The following is a 22,981-nucleotide window of genomic DNA, read 5'->3' on the forward strand; positions in this document are numbered from 1 at the left end:
CCATGTTTAAAAAAAAATGAAAGAAGCTATATTGAGTGGATTGCATCATCAAACTATTGGCTAGCTTAAAGAAATGAAGATCGTCAATGATGAGAAAGAGAAAAATATTTACTTTTTGAGCCAAAACTGATCAAAGAAGACCAACAGTAGACTCGAAAGAAATACGAATGATATGTTCTTGTCAACTGAACTGCGTCTACTTCTTTTTGTGTGAAAGGCTTAGGTTTACGTAAGCAGTCAGATATAGGATGGGAAGTAAATATTTCAGTTGCCATTTGGTTATTGCTCTATTGGGTGTGTCGCGTGTGCGTTATCTTAAATATTTTGAGATTGACCAGCAGGGCCGTCACCATGGCTGCAACAGGCCATGGGGCCACCATAAGAAACAATAGGCGCGCTTGAGAATTGAGTAGCGCTTCTCGTATACAGAGATCGGTGGGTTTGAACGCTCTTGTTATTGCAGCTTCCTGCATACAATATCCTTTAGTTATATGCTGTTAAACAGGTTGATTGATTGATTGATTTAGTTTATTTTACTTCGCGTTTTGTGCCTCTTGGCTAATTTGCGAAGATGGGGATGAGTGATGAAATGATGAAATGGATGAAAATGGACATTCACAAACAACCATACCCGACCGGGATTCGAACCCGGGACCCTTGGCGTCGCAGCGCGATGTGTTAACCAGTCGGCCACAGGGCTGTTAAACAGGGAACAGTTCCCCCTCTATGTGCTCATCCATGATATCAATTACTGGAGCCGACTCCGTAGTATCAATTTTTAAGGGTCAAGAATAACAAACTAGTGAGTATCTTGAATCCACGGTTAAAAATGTGTATGTAGTGTATATTCCTACTGCTTGATGAAGGATAAATTCACAGAACATGAACAGCCGCTATGACACCCTCCTCCTCCCACACATAATTTTCCTTCATTTAATACTGCTAAACTTTTTTAAAATGTACTTGGATTACAAAGCCTCCCCCACCTGATAACCAATGAGACCCCCTGGTCTGGTAAGGATTTTGCAATATCCAGTTTATAATCATATTTCGCCACTTTAATCCTTTCTGTTTCCTCACACAATATATATGATCCTACATGACACGCTTTCCTCTCTCCTCTCCAAACTCGCTGACACTGTTTACAAGCTAGTTAAAAGAGACCCTTGAGGAGGCCAGTATCAATTGTTGCAAGCGTTTCGTACCCAATAAGATGAGTGCGGAGCGAGAAGCCGCTCCTCAGAAATAGGGATCCCGTCGGAAGAAGCTTGGCGTGTTAGGGTGCTAAGATGTAGGAATTTCATTTTTTTGTTTTTTTGGAAGACTCTAGCAACGTAAAATTTCTCCTACTGTACAGGGTCAACGAAGTTAGTAATAAGTTGCGTTTTATACCGCGTATATTGATAGTACACTTATATGTTCAATTGTATCTTCTACAAATATGCAGTATTAAAAAACGAACTGCCGTAGTACTAAGTGAGGTGAGTGTATTGCTGAAATTCACTTCTATATACAGCAAAAGCAAGGTGCAATTACACCAAAGAGTATTCTATTTCTCTGCGGTATACACCGACACTGGACGAAAGTGCTGTATAAAGAAGCGAATTGCGGTCCTACTCAGCGAGGCGAGTGTACATAGTCTTGAGGACTGTTATAATTTGAAATAACAGATCATTCATCGGTATATAATCGGTTATGGTATGGGTGAAGCACAAAATAAATCCACGGATATAATTGCTCGATAAACATAAACGAATGTAATTTGGCACCAAAAGTTGTGTATTTCACTCTAGGGCAGTCTAATCGGAACATTTTCAAGTGAGATACGAAACACTGCGCAATGTGCCTCCATCTGGCGGGGTACGTTGATTGCAAAGCGGGGTCACTACAGAAAGTCAAAGAGGACTTTGTATCCTTGAAGCACGTTGCCCGCATGATACTTCCGTGCGATAGTTTCTTTACCTGTCACTTCCGGGCACGCTCTCTGAAAGTAGTATTATGATATAATCTCCGATGGCGTAGTGGTAACCTCGTCGCCATGTAATCAAGGGGTCCCGGGTTCGATACCTTATCTGTAGGTCCCAGTCCCGATTAGCCTATCTGTGCATAAAGTGCACTTAAAACATCAATACAATTCAAATGTTATGATATAAGAAGTTATTTAAACGCAATAAGTTCCTTCCTTCTAACATCTATCATGAAATGAGCAAGTAAAAGGACTTGGCATGTTGTTTTATTTTGCTATCACAAAATTAAGGAATTTTAATGGTCGATGGCCTTTGTCACTTCCGACCCTTCAGCGTCTCATTTTTGTGCCCCCCTCCCTCCCCGGACTTGCGGCCCCTAGGCTAGTGGCTTCCTGAACCTGCTACTAAGTGGAGAAAACCGAGTAAAGGAGATGGACACAAGTAGAAGAGGAAATATGTAGATAAACAGAAAAGGGTAAAGGAAGAGGGAAAGATAAGCTAATTGGAAAATAAATAAAGGGAAGTAGGAAGATAGAAATGGAGACAAAGACAGAGAGGGAGAGCGGAAGATAGATAGACAGTAGTAGATAGAATAGAAAATATAGGTGGGAGGGAAATATAAGAGAAGAAGAGAAAGAAAGGGTAAAAGAGGTAAATACACAAGTAGGGAAGGAAAAGCGGTAAACACAGAGAAGGGAAAGAAAAATAAGAAAAAGAGAACACAGAGGAAAGAGAAATGAAGGGATAGAGAGACAGAGAGCTTTACACCAACAATATACGAAGTGTCTTCGAAACGTTAAAATAAATATATCTATCAAGACATGTCGATTCTGTGTAAAGAGACCGGTTGCATGCCATGCCAATAAAGACATCATAAAAATGAAATACCTGCTGCCTTTGACATTGTCTTCTTACAGCGCCGTGGAATCTTTAATTTCATTCTATCAACTCGCGTTTATCGATTGTTTGAAGCCGCGTGAAGCAACATTTCAAGGTTGCTCAATAATCCCGTTAGGAGGAACAAACCATTTGACAATTGTTCTTCGGTACAGTAAGATTGACAAACGATCATTGCCATAGCTAATGGAGTGAGTGGCGGTCGACCAGGACGCCTAAAGAGAAATAAAAGTTTGTTAAAAACACTTATTGTAAAGTTGAAGTCCTGATTCGAACACCACTTTAATTCAAAGAGAGTTCCGAGTCAAGCCTACGTGGAGCCCAGTGCATACTCCCCTCAAACCTTTCCCATCAATAGCGTCCGTTTTAGGAACTCAGAGTACTTGTCAAGTCCATGTGGAGTAAATGAGATGTTGCCAATTCAGTTTCTTTAGAGATTGTGTTGCGCTATTATATGGTACCGGGTGTCCCAGAAGTCTTCCCCTGATTACAAACTTTATTCATATCCGCTATATGCAATGTAGAGATGTGAAAGTGGTGCCAAAATGTTGGAAAACTAACCAAGTTTACTTGTCGCAGGTTTCAGTAATGTGGCTGTAGTGTAGCAGTGTCAGTGCCAAAGAATCCGGAATTAATGCTCTTGACATCGGGTGGCATCTTTCCATACAATGTTTCTTGGACTTGACAGGATTTGGGAATGAAGATAAATTCCATTTTTTAAATACCAACTTATTGATGGCAGATATTCTAGACGAAATAATTCTGTACATTTGAAAGTTCCTCTCCACTGCTATTGGTGATTGGGTCTCGTGATACCAGAGGACATGCTGAGCTTTTTCCTGATTTGTGAACATTTCCGGTTTTGGCACTGACACTGCTACACTACAGACACGTTACTCAAACATGCAACAAAAAAAAACTTGGTTAGTTTTCCAACATTTTGGCACCACTTTCACATCTCTACCTTGCATATAGCGGATATGAATAAAGTTTGTAATCAGAGAAAGACTTCTAGGACACCCGGTACTTTATATATATATATATATATATATATATATATATATATATATATTATATATATATATACACACACACACACACACACACACCATCACACACCATCACACACACACACACACACCAAAAAAAAAGTGGAGACTTTGGGAGTGTAACGTTGTCGAAAATTCGTGTTGGATGTCTAGACACTGCAGGTAGAAGTGGCAACAGCGCTTCTGATAAAAACAGGTGCTGGCTCGAAACCAGATTCGCGTCTGGTCGGCTTAATCGCGAGCCAAGTCAAGGATACCGAACTGGTGGTCGAATCAGGACTTCAACTACATACATTTATTCGTGGTAATACCGTGTGCAAGGTACTGAGTAAATGACAGGATTCTTTTCAATATCGGAAACTGCCGAATTTGCAAACGTTTGGCGTTTTGATGAAGTGACATAACATTTTTCTTAGTATTGATTAATAATGTCAGTTATAAAAACACATGCCGAATTTTGTTTTATTTGTTTAAAGCACGTGCATCGTGTTTACTCAATATAGGTAAAGGTGTGTCATCGAGGTATATAGAGGGATGTGGAGGTTGGGCTCCACACATTTTCAATCTCTGACAATTCTGGAGAAGTTCAAGAATACTATATTCTACATACACATACTCATACGCTCTGATTAGAAGGTTAGGGCACAAAAGTCTTGATGAAAATTAAGTTCGTTCAAGTGTGGCACCTTCACTTGTCATAAATCCCCCCCCTTTTCCTTCCTTGTTGCCGGGACATTTCATCGGTTTAAAAAATGCTTCACCTTTTTTTAAAAAGCATAATACTGTTTACTAACTGCAAAAAAATCAATTTACACTGAGTTTCTAAGTGAAAATATTAGGGGCAACTGGTTCCCTTTGCCCCTTTCCTGTAAACTTGTTGCTTGCCAGTGACGATGTGATCAACATAATTAGTGAAGCGGCAGAGGAAGTGGGAATATTTATTGGGGAGAGAAGACAGTCACATTTAATACACCCCTAAATAACTTCTTGTTAAGTGGGTCAACTCAGATGTTCAGCAACAATTTTGCCTTCGAGGGAGTGTAAGGTAGGCTTTGGAGGGTGTGTAAAATTAAATTTGGTGCCAAAATGACCATCAATTTGGCTTTTGTGAAACTTTTTAAGAAGGGTGTTGGGGTCGCTGCACAGACTAGTCGATCGGGGGTTACGTATACTTTTTAACTAGTCATCCCTCATTTTGCCATCTTTCCTGCGTGTCTTTTTTTTTTAAGGAATACTGGGCCAAAGGGGGTTATGATCCCCACCAACCCCCTCTTGCCCACACACCTGCCCTCTCAGCGTCGTGGCCAACTTCCTTATTAATTTTATTGTAATGCCTCTGCTGGTGTGTAATAATAAGTTTAAAAAATGCTGAAAATTATATAATTATTGAACGTGCAAGAAGTATTCATTTTTATTTAAATTGTATACTTTAAACAAACAACAGGAATAACATCTGTTCTCTTTGCCTGAAAGAATGTCGAAATTTGATTGCTACTAAAATATCCGCAGCGCCCGTCCCTTGTTCTAAGTTTCCCACCACCTGGGAGCCGCTAGTCGGAGAGGGTGAAATTTTCCATGACGTCACACTGGGTCGATATCGCGAGCAGCTGAGTAGCTCGTGTTGCAAATAGCGCGAGCAGGAAGCGGAAACGGCAAAAGAATAAAAAAGGATCTGCACGGCGATTTCTTATATGCGTGCAGATTGAAGCAAAGTAAAAGTGTGAGTCCATCCATAGATAGAAGTTCGTTTTGACATTTTGATTGCAAATATAAGAACTACTATTACATCACCATAAAATAAAATTATTTTATATCGAACTTCAGAGAAGCCTATTTATTATGGAATGATGGACTTTCGATGTTTAAATTCAATACCTTGCAAGTCGTCCATAGTAATTATAACGCGACACTAAAATAAAAATATATTAGTGGTGCCAATGCCGGACGCCAGAATTTTTTGTAGGTCGCGGTTCAGGCCGCACTCAATATTAGAAATAATCATTATCAAATAACTTTTATAGCATACCAATAATGATAAACGTATTCTTGTTACGCAATTATTATTATATCCTTGGAAAAATCATCTTCTCGATGCACCCGAAATATCGGGTACAACGATTTTTCCTTACATTTTCACAAGGAATAGGTGGTAGACTGTTATATTTAGTATTCCAACCTTTAGATCTTTAGAAGAAGGGAGCCTCTCCCGCATAAACACCTCTCCCGGCGGGAACTTCAAGCGCGCGCTTTTCAAACTTGCCGCGATGTACACCTCTCCCGGCGGGAACTTCAAGCGCGCGCTTTTCAAACTTGCCGCGATGTTCAAATTGTGGTGTAGAGATTAAATCGGTTTTGTTTTCTTCGGATGACAGCGCTTTTAGCGGAGGTGAAATTTGTACATTGTGCCTCCCAATAATTAGTGTTAAAGGAACAAGAAAAAGAAAAAATGTCATTCGGCGCGTTCTTATGGCCGCCCCAGTAGACCAAGCGAATGAAGAAACAGGCCCGTACCCAAGGGGGGACGGGGGCAAGTGGATTCGTCCCCCTCGAGCCATGCAATATTTTGATGCAAGCATACAAAAATAACATGGATAAGTTTAAAGAATTTGCAAGAATTTAGATTTTCTTCTTGTATAAATGAATGGGTTGTCTCTGGAGAGAGACAGACTCGAGAAGTCTGCAGTCTACTATTTTAGTAATTGTAGTTTTATAACCATTTATGCGAAGCTACTAAATGTTAAAGTTTGGTCGGGACAGTTCGCCATATTTACTTATTTCTAACTGCAGTCTTGATGAGAAAATGTCCCTTATTCAGACATGTTCTTCATTATAAGGATAATTCCATAGCATTGGTGGTCACATTCAGGGTACGAATTCCCATGGCGAAAGGGAACCTTCCCACCAACGATCTTGTTCTATTAAATTCTCCCCCCATTAAAATTTAACAACAAAGATAAGCAATTAGTTCGGACTTCAAACATACTTTACTAAGAATAACATCATAAACATATACAAAGAATAACAAAGAATGATGTCAGCCTGTGTGCGAAAGTTGCATACATCTCTATCTCTCTCTCTCTCTCTCTCTCTCTCTCTCTCTCTCTCTCTCTCTCTCTCTCTCTCTCTCTCTCTCTCTCTCTCTCTCTCTCTCTCTCTCTCTCTCTCTCTCTCTCTCTCTCTCTCTCTCTCTCTCTCTCTCTCTCTCTCCTCTCTCTCTCTCTCTCTCTCTCTCTCTCTCTCTCTCTCTCTCTCTAGGGCTGGTAACAGCATGGGGTAAAAACGTACTTCTACAGTCATAGATAAGATTTTAAAATTATATCAAATTGGACTAGTAAGAAATGGAGCCGTAGCTGCGAAGGTGGTTGTCATTGTCACCCTTGGCCCCTGGAACATAGAAATTAGACCGACCTGTCATTTCTCCTCCATTTCTCACCTCCTTTCGTCGGGAATAAAACATAGCAGTTACATGTTAATTTAATAGGAGACTAATGTCTTCTTAAAGTTCCTCATATTTTGTCCCTCCACCTAGTTAACTTTAATTTTCAATCGATTTTGCAAATGTGAACAATAACACACTCTGCTTGTATGAAGATAGTGTGAGATGCACAACCGACTGTCCTTTTATTAGCCACATTTCATGAATGCTAAGTTTTCTTTTCATCGGATTTCTACAATGTTGAAGTATGCCAGATACATCTAGGTAGGGGGTGTAAATTCGGTGCAGGGGGTGTGAAAATCATTCTCGTCCTGGGCGCTAAAATCACACCATTATAAAAACAAGACAATAAAAGTATGAAAATTTAATTATCTTACAATTTAACACTTATTAAAAACATTTCATCTATCTTCTAATTTCTTGACATTTTGAACCAGTCCTTGAAGAAATCAATTTGCTAGTTTATAAAATGTAGCAAAATAATTTGTTTATACATGTTTATAAATATAAATATATATAAATAAATAAATTAATTAATGGTATTAATTAATTATTTAATAATTGACATATATTTCATGACATATATATATATATGGTTTCGTTCGAAACCGGCCGTCCGCTAGCAAAAGGAGCTCAAGAATTGAGTGTGAGAATCAACTCAGAACTTGACGTTTTCATATCCAATCACTTAATCGAAGGAACAAATGGTTCCGAGAGTATTAGACTCAAAAAGTGCAATTTCTGTGTGAGAGGTCACACAACGTAAACTTGGCAACCAAAATTACAGGTATTTTTCATGAACGAAATGTGTAAAAACAACTTAACGTTTTCATGTTCATCACTTAATCGAATGATGATAAGGTTCCACGAGTTTCAAAATTCATGACCTGTCTGATTGGCCTGTTCGACCATGCCTATATCGACTTGTAATCAAGAGGTCCTAGCCGACCTCCGTAGCGGAATGGTTAGCACAGCACGCCACGACGCCAGAGCCTCCTGGTATGGCGAACTGAGCCTCTTTGTGAGTCTCTCCTCATCAATTTTATCATGTTATCACCCATCCTCATGGACGTCCGGAAGGTGGCCAAGGCCCCATGAAAAATAAAGTGAAAAACAAACAAAAAGTATATATTTCACACATATACAGTAAAACCTCGTTAATCCGGACTCCGATAAGCCGGACTTCGCTTAATCCGGACAAGCAAAAGGCCAAAGAAAGGGGGGAAAGCAGAATGCAAGTTTCAAATGTGGCTAGAAGTCAACAAGAGAACTTCCCAAAGAAAAGTCAGTCAGCCACTGATGAAATTCTGTTTCCCGCAAACGTACTGTATAGTGTATTTAGGCCTATGCCCTTTAAATACACCATAATAAACGTGTTTTGTTGCTATAAACGGAGTTTTAATGCACTTTCTGCTGTTCTTTTAGGTTATTTCAGTTAATCCGGACTTAGTTAAACCGGTCAACTTATCCCCCATTAGTCCGGATTTACGAGGTTTTACTGTAATTTCATTTCAGTCACAGTGATACATGTTAATTATTGCAAGGGCGTTGTAGGAACGTGATAACTTCTAACTGCAGCTATGTTTTTTGAGGGGACAATATTATTTTGGAGAAAGAAGTGCCTCGTTTGCCCCCCCCCCCCGCAAAAAATACCTTGCTTGCCTCTCCCTGGAAAGAATCCTACGGACGTCCATGCTCATCATCATCATCGAGATTAGCCAACAAAGGTGGCAGAAATGAGAAAAGTGACGCTAAAAACAAAAGTCAAATCAAATCAAGAGGCCCTGGATACTATTACCTGTTGAGGCGTCCAATCCCGATTAGTTTCTTTGAGCATAAAGTGGATTCAAGCAAATATTTTATGTGGTGGATGCCAAGAGACAAGATGGAAGGAAACGTTGGCGCTAATTATTAAAAGTACGACACCAGCATTAGCTTGAAGCGACCAAGAGAAACCACAGGAAAACTTCGGGGTTGGAACTCCTTAACTCGCTCGATGCGAAACATTTCCTGACTGCATCTAAATCCAGCAACAGGTAAAACATCCCTCAACCCCAGCCAAAATGGGGTTAATTTGTACACGGGCCGTAATGTTTCTTCCCCTTCCTTTTCTAGCGCTTGTTGAAGGTCGTTCTTGATTGCCATTTGACTTGCCACCGCCAGCTGTCATTCCCAGTCAGTTCCCTGAACTCGATCGATACGACGGTCAAGGCCTCTAGGTGAATGTCGCAATAATGTGTTCGCAGACCTGATCTAGGACAAGGTTTATTTTAAGCCTTTGCATGATTTATCGTGCACGCGAAGGGTAGGAGAGATGTAAAGGAAGCTCCAATTAATGGCGGATTTATATAAAAATAGAAATTCGTGACTTTTGTCTGTTACGTTCAATACACTACATCTCTTGAAACGCTCAAAATGCTCGCTGTTTGCATGCAGGAACGACCTTGAATGTTCAGTCATGTTAAGTTCTCGATGATCAAACAAGTTTCCACTTCTGCCTTTAGTAACTTGTTCCAGCACTTTCTTATTGCTGTTTAAAAATGGTCAATAGAAACCTAATTTTTTTTTTCGTGCTAAGAAAGGTAATTTTAAGATAAGTTGTTACACTCCCAGATATTTTTCTCGATTTGATACCAACAGGTGTCGCAGAGTTTTATTAAAGTCCATACTATGCACAGATAGGCCAAGAGTGACTGATCAAAATCAGTGACGTGCACCGAGGATGCAACACGCTTTCTCACTCGTTTCTCACCCTTCGGTGCGATCAGCAGGCAGGCTGAAGGAGCTACTCTTAACATCCTTTCTCATAACTTTATAAATATAAACAGTGACGTGCGGTGACGTCGACACTTGGGGTAGCAGTCAGTGGCGTGCTAAAGGGAGGGAGGGTTGGTGTGGGTCACACCCCTCCCCCCCTTTAGGGTCTAGTATTCCTAAAAAAAGGAATGTCAATAACAGGAAAAGATTGCAAAATGATGAACGAGTACTAAAAACAAGTACACATAAACGCCGCCCACATTCGAAAATAAAAAACGATTTGGGTTCGAATCTCGGCTTGGCCATGGGTATTCTTTGTGTGTGTCCCTTCATCAATTATATTGTATTCTCTTCGCGATTAGCCAAAAGTGGTGGAAAAGCGAAGTAAAATAAACCAAATCAAGCAATCAATCAATTATTTATTTTTTGTTAATTAGCGTCGCTTTTTCTCATATTTGGTTAATTGCGAAGATGATACGATAAAATTAATGAAGGGACAAACAGAAAGAACACCTACGCCCAGGTAGGAGTTCAAACTCGGAACTCCTGGTGTCGTAGCGTGCTGTGATAACCACTCCCCCACGGTTGGTTGATTTGGTGTTTTAAGTACACTTTATGCACAGAAACAAAACAGGTAACAAAACACAATTTTTTGTAGTTTCTTCAATAATATTCATTTAGCTTTTTGAGTTCTGAGATACATTTTTCATTCCAAATTATTTTATTATTCACTGCAGAGTACAACACATAGGACAAGAATGCACACTCATCACGGGTTCGAATCCGGGCCTGGATTGTTCATATAAGGTCCCTTCATCAATTTCATCATATCATCACTCATCCTCATTTTTTCGATAACCAAATGTGGCAGAAAAGCTAAGTAAAATAAACCAAACCAACAACAATATGAACGCGTGTTCTCTTGCCCAAATAAATACATCCGTATTTATGACTGTTAGAGGCCAAGAGTAGTATATTTAAATAAAACACTACTAAAACGAGAGTGAGAGAGAGCCCGAGCACATATTTGTAATTTAATCATTATATATTCCATACTTGAAAAAAAAAGAAAGCCTAACATTATTGTCTGCACATAACACGTTCCCATTTCATAAATAATAAAACTACATTCCATATTATACATACATATTGTACAACGTGTAAAAGGTTGTTAAATAGAGAACATAAGTACTGCAGAAAATTTTACCCTGAATTCTTTAGAGGATTTACAAAACATCTATGAGAAACCAATCCCCTATCTGTCCTATAGGAGATAGACTGGGGGACCTGAAAGCCTGGGCTTTCAACCATTGCAGCGGGGAGCGAGGGGGCAAGGGAGGTATTTTCCTTGGGCCGGCCGTTTCTACCTGGAAACTGGTCAGGCGGAAGAAGAGCGAGCTAGGGTATCCAGTCAGCTGTGCCCGCCGATCACACCGATGGACGAGAAGCGCGTGCAAAAGAAAGTGTTGCATATGAACTGTGGCTTTAACAAGACAATAAATATTGTGATTTGAATATAATTCGAAATGTGAGATTGATTGATCTATCTCTGCTAGACTAGCTACTCCTCAGTGCACGTCACTGAATATAAATAACGGCTTGTTCAAATCCGGGAACTTTTCTAACGTTGGAAGCGGCCCCGGCGCCCACCCAGCGTCGAATGACATGTGTACCTGGGGGAAACCCTGGGGGATATAGGCGGTCAGGGGCGTGATGCTGATCACATCACCTCCACTCACGACCCGATCAAGAAAGTGTGGGACGTTACCCCCACACCCCCTATACGCCTTCATGGGGTGGTGCTAAGCACAGGGGAGCACTTTACCTTTTTTGTATGTACTGTATGTGCTGACGACATAGGCGTAAATTAGGACATTACTTTAATGTGGCAGAATCGATCTTGGAACTTAACTTGGGGGGGAGCATCAAAGAGTTTCAAGCCCATAAAAATATCATCCAGGACTGGTTTGATTAAATAACTGTTACATTTTCAAAATCATAAAACATTACTTGTTAGTCTGCTATTCAGGTTCCAGGAGAGGAGGTTAACCTGAAAATTTGGAAAAGGCAACTGCCCCCCTTGCACCTGCCAAGTTACGCCTATGGCTGACGACTCAAATTTTTATTCTGTGTAGGATAGAAGATTTTTGTATTTCGATGGCCGAACTCCAATTCGATCTTAACGTTGTAACAAATTGGTCACTTAGAAACTCACTCCAATTAAATCCAACCAAATCTTGCTTTATGACCATAGAAACTCATGGTACCCTTAAATAACTTCATAAAAATGGCTTTCTCCTCCAACTCCCTGTGGTTTGGTACAATGCTAAGCGAAGTGGATTCAAGCAAAAACTTGGTAATTGTGTTCAATAAATAATTGGGAGGCACAAGTTGAATTTATTGTGAAAAATTGTACGAGTTATTTGTATCGTTTAAAACATACTCTGGATGCTAATGTTAAAAGATCATTTTATGCAGTCACTTGTCTTGCCACATTAGATTGATTGATTGAGTTGGTGTTTTAAGTCCACTTTGTGCACAGTAAAGCTAATCGGGACTGGACCTACAGTTTAAAGTGGGATCCGAACCACTATGTGCCTCCACCGGGTATCGAACCCAGGATCCCTTGATTTTATCCACATTAGACTCTTGCACTCCAGCATAACGTAATAGCTCCCACAGCCAAAACTGCTAACTTCAGAAATTCAGAATTGTTGTATACGTATTTTCTCACATTGCAACGAAAAAGAACACGTATCCCCGTATTCATACATATTTAAAAAAAAAAACCTCTCTTGGCTAAACATCAACAATAGAAGAAAATATTTAACACTCACCTTCATGCACAAAATTCTTAAGAATGGCACCCCAAGATACTTCTCCAGTCTCGCAGAAAATCTGTCGAACACGATATCTGCAAGAAACATAACATGAAAATACCCACACACAAAACATCCACCTGTAACAAGCCCTTCATTTTTACAGGGATTAAAGAATGGCTGCCTGCACCATTGACTAATGTTATTTGTTATCATCGTTTTGAGAAAAAAAACTACCGAACTTACTGTTGCCCTACAAACAAAATTAAACTACATCAATCTCTGTAATTGCACCTGTATTTACACATTTGCATTATGCATACCTAGGTCACTCCTCATAATACACTACTAATGATTTATTACATACCTTTACTCAGTGGCGGCAATTGGATTCCAAAACCCCCCAAAACTAGGGGGCAAAGACCTTTGTAGATAAGATTTAGCATAGTGTGGGGGCAAAAGTAACAAAAAGTGGGGGTCAACTGCTCCCCCCCCCCTAATCGCCGCCACTGTTTCACAGTATAAATACTACAATTCAAGGTATTATATGCTATCATTGTACAGGGTGGCGCAGAGAAACGGCAAAACTTGAATGTGGAATTGGCAACACTGTAGCGTCGGCATTTGTTCGGGATTCGGGACCGATGCGACATCATTGAGGAGACTTTGCCATTTAGTAATGATGCAGCATTGGAATGGTCCGGAGCGTGCTTTCGCTGTGAAAGCTTTTTATAAGAACGGTGATAGTGTGACTGCAGCGCAAAGGGTATTTCGGCAGCATTACCAGCTAGGACGTCATGCTCGTGTCCCATCGGCTCGTGCGATTACAACATAGGTGCGTGAAGAAACCGGTGAAGCGTTGAAGAAGAAACTCCCAGGTAGAGTTCGAACAGTACGTATACCAGAGAATATTGAAACAGTTCGAGTTGCCATTCAGAGGAGCCCTCGCCGCTCCGTTCGACAACATGCATCAGCCCTACAGTGTAGTCGAAGAAGTGTACAAAGAATACTGCATGAAACGAAGTTCCACCCCTATAAGTTACAGATTGTGCAGAAATTACATCCTGAAGATCCTATGTTGCGTAAGGAGTTTTGCGAATTGGTGTTGGCTAAGGTTAACGAGGACGCCAATTTCCATAACAATTTGTGGATGTCTGACGAAGCCCATTTCCACCTTAGCAGCTATGTTAACGAACAGAATTTCCGTTACTGGTCACAGGAAAATCCTTGTCAGCTTCACGAGCGTTCATTACATAGCACCAAGGTTACAGTATGGTGTGCAGCGTCAAGTCATGGTGTTTTCTGTCCTTATTTTATTGAAAGTGAGGAAGGCATTGCAACAACAGTGACATCGATATGTTGCTATGCTTGAAACATTATTTGCACCGAAGTTGCACGACGCACATCTTGACACCGACAACATGCGATTTCAGCAGGACGGAGCCACGTCACATACTGCTGACAGTCGATGGAGGCGATTCGCAAATTGTTTGGAAGGAGGATCATTTCACGTAACGGTGACATTTCATGGCCTCCGAGATCCCCTGATCTCAGTGTTTGCGATTTCTTTCTGTGGGGACATCTCAAAAGTAAAGTGTACAGCACACGTACTGCAACCATTGCTGAACTGAAGCAGAAGATTGCAGCAGAAATCACTGATATTCCTCGAGACATGATACAGAGGGCATTCCAGAGTTTTCACAGCAGACTTTCAGAATGTGTACGCCTAGATGGAACACATCTTTCTGATGTAATCTTTAAGAAGTAAAGTGACATATAAATGTCATAGTTAATGGCATACTATGTATAATACATGCATATCCATCATTAAATGTATTTTTTCCTGTGATTATTCGTGCATTTTACGTCAATTGAAATTTTGCCGTTTCTCTGCGCCACCCGTATAATCTCTGTATTATCATGATCGTTAAGTGTTTCTCTTTGTTTCTTATTGATTCATTGTATCTGTGACAAGCCTGCTTAAATAAAGACCCATTCTGTCCTATGGGTTTTTATATATAAATAGATAGTCTCTATTTGTATGCATTTCTTTCAGACACCTAAATACCAGGATGACTTAGATGAAGATCCAATCTCTAGTATCGAAAGTGAGGCATCAACTGAGGATCTAGAGACAAGACGTGGAAACTGGACGGGACAACTGGACTTCATACTTTCACTTATTGGTTATGCCATTGGCCTAGGAAATATATGGAGGTATGCATTAAATGTTATAAATTTGTCTACAATCTACTGAATAAGATTGACTTAATTGACTTAGTTTATTTTAGTTCGCTGTTCTGCCACTTTTGGCTAATTGCAAGGATACGGATGAGTGATGAAATTGATGAATACACACTCAAAATCACCCATGGCCAGGCTGGGATTCGAACCAGGGACCCCTGGCGTTGTGGCACAATGTGATAACCACTCCACCACGGGGGACGGCTACTGAATAAGAGATTACGTCAATGTATATTCAAGAGAATTCTTGGTTTTGCTCTTTTTTAATGTTTATATAGTATATTGTGATGAAGCAAAATATAGCAGCTTTGCTCTTTTCATTTGTTTTGTCAGTCATGTAGCTTCTCATAAATGTTATTTTCATTATTTAGATTCATATTATCTAAAAATCCCATCACTGCCTGTACTCCCTGTAACCAGGTGTTCCATTTGTTATGGTTGTCAGGTTACAAGTTAAGAACAATTATCTTTTCTTGGAAGACACACCCTCTCTGTCACTATGTTTATGGAAGTTTTACTGTTAGAGATGTCTCAAAAGAGAACGGTGACTTAAATTTAGACATCAGGCTGTCTATATGATCAGTTTTTAGAACCTATAAGTCTGGGCTATATGTAGTCATGCGTTTGAATAAAAAAGGGAAACAGTTCAGACCTCAAGTTTTTAATTCCTACATATTTCTTCATCAAGGTAATATCACATGTGTAATACAGTCTGATGAAAACTTATATCAGAACATATATCCTCTCTTTTGATGTGTCGTTTGATTCATATACTGGCATTATATCGATGAAATTATACAAGTCCAACACACTCATTATATCTAAAATCTTATACAGAATCACTGATCAGGGCAAACTTCCTTCATCACTGCCAGTATATCCCTATTATTTCTTGTAAATTATAATATATTTGTCAATAAAGTACAAATATAAATAGATAGACTAGCGATCCAATATAAAATTGCAAATGCTGCTTGAAGAAAATGAATGGTTCATAAACCTTGTTAATTAATCCATGTAACCAGGTGATTCCATCCCACACAGTGGCTGTGCATTCTAAGGCGCAAGCTTTGGGCTCTGGTTATGGCATGTACGCAGGTTTGAATTTCCTGGGGGAAGTGTAACAACTTTTCCTGAGATATCGGTCTGTGGAAGAGATCCAGTAGCCATCTACCATCATGAGAAAATTGAGGAGCTACGAATGAGTAGTGTAACCCAGTCATAGAAAACCTACAATAATGTCCGAGGATTCAACATGCTAGTAACCATCACCCCGTAACTGGCCCTCACAGGATGTTATGCCACTGGTGATTCCAATAGATTTTGCTTTGAAAAAGTATTTGCACATTTACTATGCAAAACTAAGATGCATGAATTGAAGGGCTCAGGTGTAAAACATGGTAAGTGACATTTTGGTCATTTTTGAGTTACAAAGTAAAATGTGCCATCCTTCAATTTTAGAGTAAAATTGCCATGTTATACAATTTGCATTGGACTCTGTGAAGCCTTCTGAAATTGGTAAACACAACACGAAAACAATTTATCTACAGTATAGCTTCTAATAACCCTTTTTCATAATGAACTCAGAAATGACCAAAATTTCACCAAGTTTTATACCCGAGCCCTTCAATTATATGTTCATGTCTACAGTAATAATAACAAAGTGGCAGAATTTCGCATTAAATTCTATGATTTTTTATAGATATATTGTATTTGGAAAATTATCATTAATTTTTACCAATACACTGAAATGCCTGTGATATACAAGTCTTGATTGTTGCTTGAGTCATCTGCTCTGTCCTTTAGTGTTAAGGTACATTCAAAACCTTTGCTTATTTTCTGAAGGTCAACCATTGATTATGCCTTCTGAGACATAAATGTGTGTTATAGCAGGAGCATCAAATACCTTTAGACTTAATAGACATGGTAAAAAGAAAAATGTTCTCAGTAGAAAAGGTAATGTATGTTGTAGTAATCAGCTTACTGATAGCTTAAAGTTTATAAAGAGGAATCAAAATATCTATAGAAATAATACCCATGTAAGACTCCCCTTTAAAAAGATGGGGCCTGGAGACAATTTGTTACAATTTGGATGAAAACAAGAATTTTTCACACATTCATTTTTGCTCCTCACCATGATGAAGCAGGTTAAATTGTTGACCTGCTCATTTACAACTTCTACTCAAAATTGTATGTGAGTAGGTCATATTACACATTCTTCAAAGGAATTGTTTGGTGGAAAGAAATGTTTTAAAGCTAATTTTATACACAAATGAGCTAATCAACGCTGGACCTGAAATATAATATTAATTATTAATAATGATTGGTTGGTTGATTTGGTGTTTTAAGTCCACTTTGTACACAGTAAGACTAATCGGGACTGGACCTACAGTTGAAAGTGATATCTGAACCACTATGTGCCTCCACTTGGTATCGAACCTGGGACCCCTTGATTACAAGGCAACGACGCTACCACTGCGCCGTCGGGGAATAATAACAATATGTCCTCCTCCGTGTCCGTGCAGTCTAAGGCACTGTGCTTTGGATTTCGACTGCGAGAGGCATGGGTTCGAGTCCGCTTGGGTTCAGTCTCTGAATTTTTGGCCTGTGTATAGGACCGGTGGCAACGCACCGTCATGAGGAATTTGGGGAGTTATGAGTGAGTAGCATAACCTGAAAAATCTTCTACAAGGGCTAAGGGTTCGACGTGCTGACCCCACACATCATGCTGTTACTGGCTGAAGATCTCGGCACCTCTAGGTAGAATTGGGAGAGGGAGACTGACAGTTGGGAGATAGTCCTAGGCAATTCCAAGGCTGTAGAGCCACGGGTTATGTTATGGTTATTTAATAATAATATGTTAGTAAAATAATAAATAATAATACAGTAGTATGAATTATTCCTGATGGTTAGTTTGTTCATGATTCAATACCAATAGTCTCCACACGTCAGGTTCTAAACTCTAGCTAATACCCATGCAGCATTTTATGCTTATGCAGTCAACCAGTCACTGTGTGTGTACTAGGAAGACATTAGTACATCCCTAGTCACAATAGGTCATGAATTGGATTCTTGGTGGAGGACAAATTTTGAAAATTCCTTCCGTTTTTCATATATTTTATACATGAGGAAACATTGAAATAAGAACAGGTAATCAAAAAGTAGTGTTCTGGAAAAAAGGAATATAAGAAGTGAATATTGTTATATATATATTATTTCATTGCCTGCTATTAATATTTATGACTTTACTCCTGTTCCATCGTGGAAGTAAAAAAATTAGTTCAAAGCATAAAAAACGTGAAGTTACTTTCTCTCATTGGGTATTTGCCTGTGGACCCTAGTAATTCATTTAGTAAGCTGTTTGAAAATTCATATATTTACTTCTTTTCTCAGTGTAGCAGATCCATCCACATCACTGATTTACAGAATAGTACCAAATACATTGTTATATTATATAAAACTAATTATTTTCATGTGTTGGTTTTGTAATTAACAGGTTTCCATATCTATGCTACCAAAATGGTGGTGGTGCTTTCCTTATTCCATACACAATATTTTTAATAATATGTGGAATGCCTCTCTTTATGCTTGAGGTGAATCTTGGCCAGTTTGGGAGTTTAGGACCCATCACTATATGGAGAGTTGCTCCTATGTTCAAAGGTAAGGTTAATTTGCAGGAAATAGCTTAAATTTTAATTTAATATGATTTATTTAGATGTACGAGGTGTGGCTAAAAAACCGGACTGTTGCTACAAAATCTTTTATTGGTTATTTTGTATAATACGAACATTATCCCCTTCAAAGTACTCCCCTGCACTATTGATACACCGCTCCATAGGAATCTTCCATTTCTGGAAGCAGTGCTGAAATTATTTTCTGAAACCATGTTCATGACCTCAGTCACTTTTGTTTTTACAGATTCTACGGTCGGTCGTAAATCTGGTTCCTTTCAGTGCTGATTTGACCTTTGGGAATAAAAAAAAGTCGCACGAGTGATATCCGGTGAATAGGGTGGATGTTTTAACACTGGGATCCCATGCTTGGCCAAAAAAGCCATGACTGACAATGCTGTGTGGACAGAAGCATTGCCCTGATGAAGAATCCATTACTTGTTTTTCCACAAATCAGGTTGTAGTCTTCTTACTCGCTCACGAAGGGTCGTCAGCACCATAATTTAATAATGTTGGTTATTTTGCAATAGCTCGAATACTCAAGGACGATCTTTTCGAATCAATTCACCGACATTTGCTATGTTTGATTCAGTTTTTGACGTGCAAGGCCATCCAGGACGCGAGTCATCCGCGATCACTTCTCGTCCCTCTTTAAAACCTTTGAAACCACTCAAACAGTTGCGTGCATGATAAACACTCATCTCTGTATACTTCCTTCAACAAACCATAAGGTTCTGTGGCGGATTTTCCGAGTTTCATAAAAAACTTCAAATTGATATGCTGTTCCACTTTCACACTTAACATTTTTCCGATGGAGCAACGATGTATGGTTCACTTTGTCCACAAGCTACTGCGGAACTGAGTGTCGCGCACCCTGGAAAATCACACAGTCGATAGGCAGGATATCACGTTATACACTCATGCACCGCTTGACCTTGACGTGCTTGTAGTTTGTCGACAGCAACATCAATCCGTTTTTTTTCTAGCCACACCTCGTATATTTGGAAGTATTCATACACATTTAGACTGCCTGTTATTTTTCCTGTTTATGTGCATATAAATACTTTTGGAGTCTGTAATCATAGTTTGTTCTGATTTTCATTAGTATTAATACATGTATCATTTTCCAATTTGGGTATTAGTTTCATTGTTTTTCATCTTTGATTAGATGATGAACAAACACAATGATACAGACCATCCAATGGATCACATATTCAGTGGCGTATGCTGGTTTTAACTAGTGGGTAATCTCCGACACTTGATTCATCCACCTACTTCTTGGAGTCTCCCTGCAAATTTACCTCAGCATCCATACAGGATTTATGAATATGTGTGGAAAATTTTACCTTATTGTTGCGACCATTGTCGATTAATTGTTGTGATTGCAGTTAATCTACGTTTAGAATTTCAAATAATAAAATAAAGTATAAATATACGTGGGTTGGGGCAAAAGTCATTGCAACTACTTTTTTTCTTGTAGATACCAGCCCGGTTGGAAAATGCGACATATACAGATGAATGGACGAGGGGGGAACTACATGTGGGGACAGTTGAAACACGCAAACATTGTGCCTCACATATTTATTACGATAGTGAACAGGACAATACTGGTTTGATCGTGCAAAATTAATTACATACCTGTTCTACAGTTGACAGAACAAAACTGGGGCCAAAGGCCCTCAAAGTAGTCACCTGCCATGTGCACCACACGCTGCCAACGATGTGGGAGACTCAGAATACCATCTGCGTCACCCTTGGCCGCACCATGTGTGAATCGGGTCATCTGTTGTTGCACAGCATTGGCAATGTCGTCTCGTGTCGCAAATTGCCTTCCACGTAGTGGTTCCTTAACCTTGCGTATGAGATGAAAGTCACAGGGCGAAATGTCAGGAGAGTATGGCGGGTGCTCCAATTCTTCCCATCCCCAGCGTTGCAGTTGCCGCCGTACACACTCTGCTTTATGTGGTCTAGCGTTGTCGTGCAGGATGATTGCACTGTCCAGAAGGTCCGGACGTTTCTCCCGAACGCCACGTCGCAAGGTTAAGGAACCACTACGTGGAAGACGGTTTGCGACACGAGACAACATTGCCAATGCTGTGCAACAACAGATGACCCGATTCACACATGGTGCGGCCAAGGGTGACGCAGATGGTATTCTGAGTCTCCCACATCGTTGGCAGCGTGTGGTGCACATGGCAGGTGACTACTTTCAGGGCCTTTGGCCCCAGTTTTGTTCTGTCAACTGTAGAACAGGTATGTAATTAATTTTGCACGATCAAACCAGTATTGTCCTGTACACTATCGTAATAAATATGTGAGGCACAATGTTCGCGTGTTTCAACTGTCCCCACATGTAGTTCCCCTCTCGTCCTTTCATCTGTATATGTCGCATTTTCCAACCGGGCTGGTATCTACGAGAAAAAAAATAGTTGCAATGACTTTTGCCCCAACCCTCATATATATAAAAACAACCTGTAACATAGAATATGAAAGGAATGCGGTAGTGAAAAAAACCCTCAATACTAATTGAAGTGTAAAATTCAAGTTACCCCAGTAACCAGTTACTCGTACATTCCCGATTTTTGTTTTTATGCAAGGAAGTATAAGTTCAAGACAGACCTGTGGTGCAAGAGATGCTACTGGCCTACCTGCATTAACAATTTGCAATTTCTCATTCCAAATATTTTCACACGCAAATGTTCTATTATATCCATTGCCTTTAACTTCAGTAAACACAGCACTAGCACAAATACTAAATCACTAACAGCTAGACAAATAATACATTTTTGAATCGCCAATAGGAACAACAGCACAAAGCCACCTACAACACGCATTCAATTCCCCGCGCCAATCTTCTATTGTGGTTCCTACCTGCTTGACTCGGAATAAAATCCCCTATGGATGCTGAAAATCCCCCTTCCCAGCAATGCGTGAGGTTCTATAAGTTGGAATCATTGCGTTTGTTGTTTATATATTTAACATTCATACATTTTTCATCTTTATGATCATTATTAATCTAACGAGGCGGAGGAAAGCAACTTAAATTTATATATATAATTTATTTCTGATAGCTTTTCCTTTCAAAAATTATTCATTTCCGTGAAAGAAGTCCTGATTTTGAAGGCTACAAAGAGAAAGTAATCATGCATTTTAAAATACAAAAATGAAAAAGTAAGCATATAAATAGTATAATTACTTCATTGATCGATTAATTAATTGTTATTTTACATCGCTTTTCTGCCACTTTTGGCTAATCACAATGAGTGATATGAAATTAGGGACATTTACAAAGAGCACCTATGCCCAGGCTGGTATTCGAACCCTGGAACTCTGGCGTCGTATGGAATAATGCTAATAACTGTGCCATGGAGGTCGGTATAATTTCTTGAAAATCTAGTTTAAATTTTAATTTATTTAATTACTTTGATCTTCAATATTTAAGCTTTTCCCCTTTGACAAGTTCTGTTCAAGTAGCAGAGATCAGGAAGACAGAAGCAAATGTAAAAATGAGAATTAACATAGAATTGGTTCGCAAATGTTATTCAGATTTTCCTGTTTCTCGCACACTTTCAGATGTATTTTCCCTACTTCCCTTTTCAGTACGTAATTTGTGAACACAGAATTCCTGTTCCTGGGAAATTTCCCTGTTGTAAACAACACAGCTGCTACGATACAAAGGCATCGGAGAAGAATGGCAGAAGAGGGTATCAGCTGAGAGAACGGCAAAGTCTCTGGGATGGAGAGTGCAACTGGCGACTCTCTCCGGAAGGAGGTTACCATTGCCATGGAAACACCGCGGCTGAGAAGCAGTGTTTCCTTCCCCTCTCCCCTCCCTCCTGTCAAGGGATTTAAAGGAAGCCAGTGGAATCTCAACCTGACATCACCAGATTCCACCAGCTGGAGAAAGATAGCCTCTTGGACATTCTGCAGCAAACTGTTGAAAACATTCGTGCGCTGGAAGCAAAGAAATATGTGAATCAAAGATTGGTTTGGAAGAATATTGCGAAGAAATAAAAAACAACTTTTTTATAATTATAGCCGGGTCATCTCTGATTACTTAGATGACCCAGAGTATATGCCGTTGCACATTTTTGTGTGATGTACAGTCTTTGTGGTACGTACGTTGGAAAAGTCACTTTTG

General features: G+C 39.6%; 1 protein-coding gene across 1 annotated transcript in view; it reads left to right on the forward strand.

Annotated features, from left to right (window-relative positions):
• Nucleotides 1-22,981, forward strand: part of LOC145990986 (sodium-dependent proline transporter-like) — an 80,840-nt gene that overhangs the window by 17,448 nt on the left and 40,411 nt on the right. The window contains exons 2-3 of the mRNA XM_083126613.1: nucleotides 14,982-15,142; nucleotides 18,666-18,829. Of these exons, the coding sequence (XP_082982739.1) occupies nucleotides 14,982-15,142; nucleotides 18,666-18,829 (325 nt within the window). The remainder of the gene's footprint in view (nucleotides 1-14,981; nucleotides 15,143-18,665; nucleotides 18,830-22,981) is intronic.

This window comes from Lepisma saccharinum, chromosome 8 (assembly GCF_977018435.1).
Source record: "Lepisma saccharinum chromosome 8, izLepSacc3.1, whole genome shotgun sequence".
Lineage (NCBI taxonomy): Eukaryota > Metazoa > Arthropoda > Insecta > Zygentoma > Lepismatidae > Lepisma > Lepisma saccharinum.